The sequence below is a fragment of the Lactuca serriola genome, chromosome 8, assembly GCF_051521515.1.
Source record: "Lactuca serriola cultivar US96UC23 chromosome 8, Lser_US96UC23_V15, whole genome shotgun sequence".
NCBI classification, from domain to species: Eukaryota; Viridiplantae; Streptophyta; class Magnoliopsida; order Asterales; family Asteraceae; genus Lactuca; species Lactuca serriola.
Genome location: NC_136415.1, coordinates 22,592,604 through 22,601,742, shown reverse-complemented (window position 1 = coordinate 22,601,742; position 9,139 = coordinate 22,592,604). Strand labels below are relative to the sequence as shown.

At 34.9% G+C, this 9,139-nt stretch overlaps 2 protein-coding genes across 3 annotated transcripts; one reads left to right on the top strand and one right to left on the bottom strand.

The window, feature by feature from the left end:
• Positions 1 to 1,092: 1,092 nt before the first annotated feature.
• LOC145070146 (ER membrane protein complex subunit-like protein) lies at positions 1,093 to 2,345 on the top strand. Of its 2 annotated transcripts, XM_079017089.1 has the most exons (3): positions 1,119 to 1,248; positions 1,466 to 1,545; positions 1,698 to 2,345. In XM_079017089.1, the coding sequence occupies exon 3, from the start codon at positions 1,698 to 1,700 to the stop codon at positions 2,235 to 2,237; it is 540 nt and encodes a 179-aa protein (XP_078873215.1). In that variant the 5' UTR covers positions 1,119 to 1,248; positions 1,466 to 1,545; the 3' UTR covers positions 2,238 to 2,345. The 2 variants fall into 2 exon arrangements, with proteins under 2 accessions (XP_078873213.1, XP_078873215.1); XM_079017087.1 differs by lacking the exon at positions 1,466 to 1,545 and having other exon boundaries at positions 1,093 to 1,248.
• A 1,516-nt stretch (positions 2,346 to 3,861) lies between these two features.
• On the bottom strand, positions 3,862 to 6,276 carry LOC145069660 (uncharacterized). Its single transcript, XM_079016613.1, has 4 exons — positions 6,028 to 6,276; positions 5,272 to 5,393; positions 5,094 to 5,186; positions 3,862 to 4,564 (listed from the first exon to the last, which is right to left on the bottom strand). Exons 2-4 carry the CDS (start codon positions 5,382 to 5,384, stop codon positions 3,994 to 3,996), a joined length of 777 nt encoding a protein of 258 aa, XP_078872739.1. The 5' UTR covers positions 5,385 to 5,393; positions 6,028 to 6,276; the 3' UTR covers positions 3,862 to 3,993.
• Between the last annotated feature and the right edge of the window lie 2,863 nt (positions 6,277 to 9,139).

Here is a 9,139-nt window from a genome sequence, read left to right as displayed (position 1 = left end):
TGACTAGTAGAGACAGTATTCAGAGCAGTGATTTATTCAACTATAAGTTCAGACTTTGAGGTGAGTGTCCTCACTGTACTCGTGGGTCGAAGGCACCATTGCCGACCCAATAGATTATGTATCCTGTTTAGGATGTTGTTATGTTGTAGTGAGCAGTTAAGATCTAAATGTTTATCTGTTTGTTGTTATATGTGTTATCTGTTGCATATGTCGACATAATGTGGTAGGGTTGAGTCAATACTGCTCTGTGCGGAAGCCAACAAACCTGGGAACAAGCCATACATAAGTTGTGGGCCAGAAAGGCAAGCCAAACTTATGCTTTGGGCTCGGGAGCAATCCATACATGAGCTGTGGGCCGGGAAGGGCAAACCAGACTCATGTTGTGGGCTCAGGGGTAATTTAGTCATATGACTATGGACCCAGTATGCATGATGTTATATGTTATGTGATGGTATTTTGGGGAAACTCATTAAGTTTTGGCTTACAGTTTATGTGTCATGTTGCAAGTACTTCTGATGATCGGAGGAAAGGAAATGTGTGATCGTACACATCCTTTGGTGACATGTTTTGAAGATTTTGTGATACATTGATTTTGGGATATTTGTATTTGATACTTGGTTTATTATGACTTGGGTTTTGATGGAAACAACGATCTTAATTTATTTGAAAATGAAAAAAAATTTATTGTGATTTTTGGGACGTTATTGTTAATGTCATTTTCTTACTGGTAATCCAATTCAACATCAAATAACCAAGGACACATTGAAATAGACATCACTTTGTTTGGGAAAAGGTTGTTTCTTGTGAAGTTTTCGTTCAACATGTTCCATCTTACTATCAGATTGTCGATATTTTTATTAAAAGTTTACCAAAAGTTCTTGTTCTTTTTGACGACATTCACTACAGTCTTAACATTCTATATATGGAAGAGATTGTAAACCCTAGACAATCAATGAAATAAAATATTACAAATTACAATTTGAAATTTTGTCTTGTTTTCAAATTTGAGGAAGGTGAAATGAAACAACTAAAATGAAAGAAACCTTTAAACTTTGGGTTATTTTTGCCAATGCTTGAAACTTATTATCAACAGTCAAACAAGCCCTATCAGGCTATAACTAAAGCTCCCAATCCAACTCTCCATCAATCTCGCATCACAGGACGCGAAGGGTTTCAATTCCCAACTTTTCGTCGATCAAATATCACACTTTAAACTCGAAGTTGGGATTTTTCTTTCTACTGATATTGGTATGTTCAATCTTGCTATCTGGTGATCTTCATATATAATATCTCTCGTTTTATTATAATTGCGATTATCATTGGTTTAATCGTCAGTGGAAAATCGGTGTGTTACGTTCTCAAACTACAAGTTTCTCATGATTTCGATTACCAATTTGCAATCGTTTAAACCTAAAGCATGTTTTGAATTGATTTTCAATTTTGAAAAGGCCTTTTTTTTTTCTAGATCTAAAACGTATGGAGGACCTGTTTATCCACCGAATCGAGTTCTAGGTTTCGTATTTAGAATTCGATCGTTAACATCAGGTTTTGCATAGTTTACAGATCTCCTTGCTATTTTGTTAAACAATTAAACATCTTCTCTTCACCACATATCACTGCTAGGTTCTGATATACATCTTCAATGGCATCTAATCATCTATCATGAATTTTATGTTTTTATTTTTTTATGAAAGTAGATGGATAAAGGGAAAGGAGTGATGGGAAGTCGGAAATGGGCAGTTGAATTCACAGACAACTCATCAACACCTTCCTCCCGAGACATTCCAGATCCACCTGGGTTCACACGAGCTACCCATGATCAAGATGATTCCACATTAAGTCGCCAAAAGAAAGATGCAGAAGCAAATTGGAAATCACAAAAAGCATGGGAGGTAGCTCAAGCACCCTTCAAGAACCTTCTAATGATGGGGTTCATGATGTGGATGGCTGGAAGTACAGTCCATTTGTTTAGCATCGGTATAACATTTTCAGCTCTTTGGCAACCATTAAGTGCTCTTCAAGGAGTTGGGAAGGTTTTTGAGCCTTATAAAGATAGCAAGGTGGATCTAAATGCACCTAAATTGCTGTTTATTGCTCTTAATTTGGGGGGTATGTTGCTTGGTGTCTGGAAGTTGAACACTTTGGGGCTTCTTCCTACACATGCTTCTGATTGGGTTTCTTCTTTGCCACCTGCACATGAAGTTGAGTATTCTGGTGGAGGTATTGCTTTGTTCTAATAACAACACTATATCTATCGGATTTTCATTTTTTTTTCTTATAGTTTTTAATATCCAAGAACTGTTTCAGATTTTGTTCTCTTTTTAGTGATTTTGCATTTTGATTCAGTTTCTGGTGTGATTCTAGCTATGAAAGCAGCAATAATTGGCCTATGAATTATTATTGCACTATATTTACTCTTAATTGGTTTAACCATTTGAAGCTTTTTTTATTTGAATCATTGAAAAAAAAAAACATTCCGGTGGTTTTTTTTGGACATTCATTACCAAGAAACCCTTGTAGTTAGTCTTTTTTAAACTCCTAGTGGTTAAAGTAAATAAAAACTTCTTAGGGTGGTTAAACAAAACTCAAAAAACTATTGTGCTTTTTTTTGGAATATGGATTGCAAATGCTGAGATTTATGTTTTATTGTATTTTATTGTATATGACTTTTTAATAAATTAAATCTGTGTTAATTATGAAGTTGTAATTGACGCATTCTACTAATTTACTCAACTTATGTTACATAACAAGATAATTAAGGATGAACATGATTGACTTTAGTTTGTGATGAAAACGGATATAGGGTTAATGTCAAAATATAGATAGCGATTTATTTGATTTTTCTTTTATATATAAAACATCATAGTTTTAGAAAAAATATAAAATGAACAAAAAACTATTTGTTTGTTTTTGTCAAAACATATCATATATGTTATTATTTTGTGAATACAATGTTTTAGTTGATTATAATGGTATTAATTTAAAACAATGGTGTTTTGTGTAAAAAAAATTGTTTTACATTCACTTGAAAATACATAACATCCCCAGATGTACATAGTTTTTACTTTTTGTGTTAAAAATGTAATTTTGTTATATAACCAACAAATTGTTTTCGATGATTAGAAAGTTTAATTCAGAATTACTTATCAAATAATAGTTTAATTTGGTTTTGAAATAATATAATTTCCCATGAATAAATACATAAACGCAGTACCAGATCTACATAATAAAAAAATAATAATATAACATATTAAAGAACTATTGATTGAATGTTTGCAACGTTTTTTGGACCAAAATAATGCTAGAAGCTTCATATATCCTTCGATTTTGTTTGCCACTGATTTTTTTTTCTTTGTTTCCGTTTAGTTAAAAAAATAATAATAATTAAATAAATAAATCATGTCAACTTGATTAAAGAATTGTAATATTTGATTTTGATATTCTGCTGGCTAACGTTTGTTTACAAATAAAACCTTTCTTGCTTTTTTTTTTTCTATTATTCATTCGACTTTAATATAACAAGTCCCTTAATATGCTAACCCAAAATGGCATACTGCCCCACCATGCCATACTCTCATAGATGCATAGAGAAAGAAATTATGGTTAACCGATTTTTGTATGTTAAAAATGGCTACATTATAACATTTCTAAAATGTTAAAATGATTTTTCTAAAAATTAATAAAATAATGTTTTCCAGTTAAAAGTCTGATTGAAATAGCTTTTGTGAAATTTTTCCTAAAGAAGCCAATAAGTATATTAACAAACAACAATTACCTTTTCTAGGTAAAGTTAACCATCTATAAAACAACCCTCCTAGAGAGAATACAATAATAGTCTCATCAAAACAATTCACCTGAAAATTTGGAAGCGAAAAAACCCAAAACATATAGAGAATATAGAATATGACTTCAAAGTTCAAGTGATTGTCTCATTTCTTTTTGCAAAAAAAAAAAAAGATATCAAGTCAAAAGTCAAAACCCACCAGGGTTGACTCAGTACCTACGAAACCGCGGGTCAAGAAAGGCCCGATCAAACGGGTCAAACATCCGGGCAGACGGGCACTCAAATTCCAAATGCCCCTGCCCGCCACAATTCCCACAAATAACCAAAGGCACACAATCCCGACTAATATGACCCGCCCGCCCACAATTCTTACACATCATATCCCTAAACGGGTCATCCACCATTGACGACCCGCCCGACCTAACCACATTCATATTCGACCCGCCCGCTTTAGGACACTGGCGTGCCACATGGCCCGATATGCTACAAACATTGCACACCGGGTCATTCGGGCAGTCACGCGCAAGGTGACCGGTTTTTCTACAGTTATTACACGCCTTCTCATTGGTACAGTCAGCAGCAATGTGCCCGGGTTTGTAACAGTTGCTACAAAGCCGGGCATCATAAGAAGACACACTCGGGTTATAACAATCACGAGCTAAATGTCCGATTTTACCGCACATGTGGCAGACCGGGTCATTCGGGCAGTCACTCGAGAGGTGCCCGGATTTTTTACAGTTCCAACACATGGTAGTTGATGTACACTCAGCTGCAATATGACTACAAGTAAACATTTTTTTTAACATTTTAGGATGGGTTAATGTCATAAAATGAAAACCAATAGTATTCAATTTGCTCTTTAGGTCCCTCATCTTTCAATTGTATTCAATAAGCCAATATTCTTTTTTGCTTTCTCTTTACACTGTAAACTGGTATCGAATCCTACATGGCGTCATAAAATTATTTTAGCATTCATAAAAAAATAAAAAATAAAAAGTCTATGTGGATACCATGTCAGCACACATGAACATGAGTGAACGAAATTTGCCATGTTGGAAGCCACAGGGGCCACCACATAGGATTCAGTATGAGTTTATATGATTGAAATCCACTCCAATGGTGTAATGAGAAGTGGAGAACCCAAAAAGAAGTTTATTGGTCTACTCACTACTGAGTACAATTAAATGAGTGACCTAAAGAGCAAATTGTATACTATTGGTTATCATTTTATGACATCAACCCTTTCAGGAATTGAAATATTTTAAAATCTTTAAATACTGAAAGATGGTTGTTATAAAAGAATTAGTACCCTGGAAGTCCACAGTTGTTGCAGACAGTTACATTTGGACATTCTCTTGCAAAGTGTCCAGGGCGTTTACATTTGTTGCAGAGGTAATCTTGCCTTTTTATCAAAAGGAAAATTTGTAATTCAACTGTTGGATAAAAGTTATGAATGAACATTTGTATATTTATATCTAGAATCATACCGATATGAAGGTCTATCTCTTTTGTAAGGTGCATCACGATAAGAAGATCTGTCTCTGCTTCTGAATCGCTTGGCAAGACCAGGGCTTCTGCTTCTGCTTCTGTCTCGGCTCATATTGAATCACTGCAAATCAAAAGTACTCAAATGTAAAATGTACAGAAAACCATCATAGAGAAGAAATCACCTAAAGAGTCGATTCTCAAAATGGATCTAGAAAAACTAACAATAAAAACAGTTCGTAGTAATTCAAGGAAGACATGTAAGTGCTATAGAGAGGAAGATGATGATCTAGATCGTTAACCCAAACACTTTCAACTCAAATTTTCTTCTATTATGGAGAGTGCGATTGGATTAGTTAACCGAATGCTGAGATCATTCAAACACAATAGACAATAGGTAAATTTCTAATTTGAGGTTTAATCGACTAATTTCAAGTTCAGAATTGACCAACATTGTCTACGATTCTCGGAAAAATTAGATAACTACACTAAATCTTACAAAGAAATACAAGGCAAGCTAAGAGAAATGTTGATGTGTGGTATCAAAATCCAAATCGCTTTTGATTGAACGGGGGGATACATCGAAAAATTCAAATCAAACAGAACAGAACAGAGATTTAGATTCAGCTCACAAGTTGATCAAAGAGAACGAACGAATTGCGATCAGTGAGAGAACAGTGACGGACGTTTTTTAATTAAATCTAAAGCGCATGAGATAATACCATAATCAATGTTATTGAAATTCATCATGAACTAACCTTATTTTGTCGTTTCTCAGGTGAATTTTAACTGAAATTGAAGCGCCAGGTGGAAAGCTGAAACCCTAGATTCGCATACATTTAAAAGAATTGGGGAACACGAAGAACAAATCTATGAACGGACAAATAGATGAGCATGAGCTCACTGGTAACAAGTATGTATTAGAAAGGGTTATGCGCATATTAGTCCATATACTTTTATTAACTTACATTTTAGCCTCTATACTTACACGCCTCGTATTAATTATCAATCAAGAGTTGGATCAATTATGAATCACATATCGTCTTAAATAAATCTTATTTGAGCGAACATGTTGGTGAAAACCCAAATATAGTGAATACCATTTTCTTTTAATCTTTTGTGTATCATTTTGTTTGTAGATGCAAAGAATAAGATACAACCTCGTAAAAATTTCCACATACCTAAATACAAATAGTTTGCATCGCAATTGAAGTGTTACTGCTATTTAATTTTTCACGAGACAATCTCAAGAATCATTTCCACTATTTTAAAATGCTTTTAATGCTAGAAACGTAAACATTTAAATAGATAAAAAAAAAATGTAGCTCGTCTGGTTTAGGATAAAATAAATGTGTGCAAGGTTTGACAACGGAAAAATGAGGATTTCTAGATGCCATTTCTTGCCTCCATGGGAGCTCATTGCTAATCACCCAGTTTCCCGATCATAATGGGCTATTGAGTATCTAAGTTACATGTTTACTGGAATTCAACATTTTGTAGTATGATGACACATACAAGGATTTTTCACTCGTATATAACATAAGTTGAGAAATTTTTACCAAAACAACTGAGAAATGATGATAAACCAGTGTTACCAGCAATTCATCCATCATAACCAATTAATTCTAAAATAAACTCTAAGAATGGCTGTTTGTCAACATAAATAATCGAATAGCATTAAAAAAAAGCTCACAAATTCTTGCAAACACACGCTAAATCTTTTTTTTTTAGCAAACGACAGTTTTGGTATTGGTAGGTTAAGTTGCATAATAACACGTTAAAAAAAGGATAATGTCACTGTAGCACAATGAACTTTTGTGATTTGTCCGACTTGACCAATTATGTTTTTTTCTTGCTCATAAGGTCATCTAACTTTTACTTTACATGTCAATTTGGTCTTTATCGTTAGTTTTTAACCATTCCTCCGTTAACTAGCTATCAAAATTACACGAATGGCCCCTATGGTTTAAATTTCTTTCGTAATTGATCGTTATCAGCCATGTTTTAAATCACTCGATTAAAACTACTACAATCCTGAAACTCTAGGGACCAAAGTGTAATATTGTCATTATTCTCCCCATTAAATCTTGTTGAAACTCGAAGCATACCATTAGATTTCATAAGCACCAAACCAAATAATAGGCGAAAATTTTTTTGATGTAGTAGTTTTCAGGATTGTAGTAGTTTTAGGTGGGGATTGTGGTAGTTTTAGTATCTATCTTCGAACCTTTTCTTCCTTCCATCGATCCTTGCTGCCAAACCGTCCCCACCTGAAATATCGCAGCTTGCCTTGCCCCATCAAAGAGCTCCCTATGATTCTGCCTTCGTTCTCCCTCGCGAACGGTCAAGACCGGAAATCCTTTGCCCCTCACTCCCTTCTCTGTTGTTCCCATCAATCCAATGCCCCAAAAGTCTCGCCTTGCTGCCACCACTGCTTGCAAAGCCGTGGCTCACACCTCGTAGCCGGAAGAGACGAGGAAGGCTTCGCAGCTTTCCCCTTTCCTTCTCTTTGGTCTCACGTGACCCTCCTCTTCGCACCCTACTGACGGAGAAGCAAGAGCGCAACCCCGCTGTTCCTTTCACTTCATTGCGTAGGCTCGTAAAACCCGGAGACGATCTCCCTCGTCGCTATCAATCGACCCATGACCTATGGGATTAGCCGCCTGCGAGCCTTTCTTTCCTTCCCCTCGCGGATCGCCAACCACCATCGAAACCCCAAATCAGATTCTCCTTCGATTTCGTTTTTGCCTCAACGACTGCTTCGTGTTCCTTCGAATCGACTTGCCACTGCTTTCGTTAATCCGTTGTATACCCGATCAAACAAAAGAAACGGGGTCTTAAAAGCCCTAATGTTACACTTTGGTCCCTAGAGTTTCAGGATTGTGGTAGTTTTAGTCGACTGATTTAAAACATGGCTGATAACGACCAATTACAAAAGAAATTTAAACCATAGGGGCCATTCGTGTAATTTTGATAACTAGTTAACGGAGAAATGGTTAAAAACTAACGATAATGACCAAATTGACATGTAAAGTAAAAGTTAGATGACCTTATGAGCAAAAAAAAATAAAATTGGTCAAGCCGAACAAATCACAAAAGTTCATTGTGCTACAGTGACATTATCCCGTTAAAAAAAGTTATAATTCGCTTTCCAATTTCCTTTATGTTGAATCTGGTTCACTAATATTGAACTAACTTGACTATAATAGAATCTTGATACTTCACTATAAAAACAAGAATGTTGAATCTGGTTCACTGATATTGAACTAACACAATGTTCTTATTACAGCCTGGGTTTTGTCTCATCGCCATAAGTTGTCCATGTGTATTGGTAAACAAATGCCAGATAGATCAATGTCAAATGCTTAATTTATCTGAACAAAGTCATAAATCTTGATTGTTGAAAAGATGGATGAATGGAAAAGAAGCTAGTAATTTTTTTATGTTTAATTTATCTGATATTCAATAGCAGAATTGGGTTGGGATGTAAGTAAGAAAAGATAATGAATTCACCTCAAAAACAAAGTCAAGGTGCCCCACAACACAGCCACCACATACATAGGTTTCCAGATTAGGTGCTTAATCCATTATAGTATTATATCAATCAAGTCAAAAAGAAACATCCCCTTGATAAATATATACAACTCAATTATTATTGTTATTGTGATGTATTTGAAGACAGATCCAACAGAATCCAGGGCTGTGCAATTTGGATTGTGTAATGTTATCAATATGTAATAACAACCATCGGTTGTTTTAATTAAGATTAAAGTTGCAATGCAAGTAGCCATGTAAGGGTATTATCGTAATTACATTGTTGTTCGGCCTTGCATAGGAAATCAAGTCTTTGGTATCAGATTTCAGGAACAC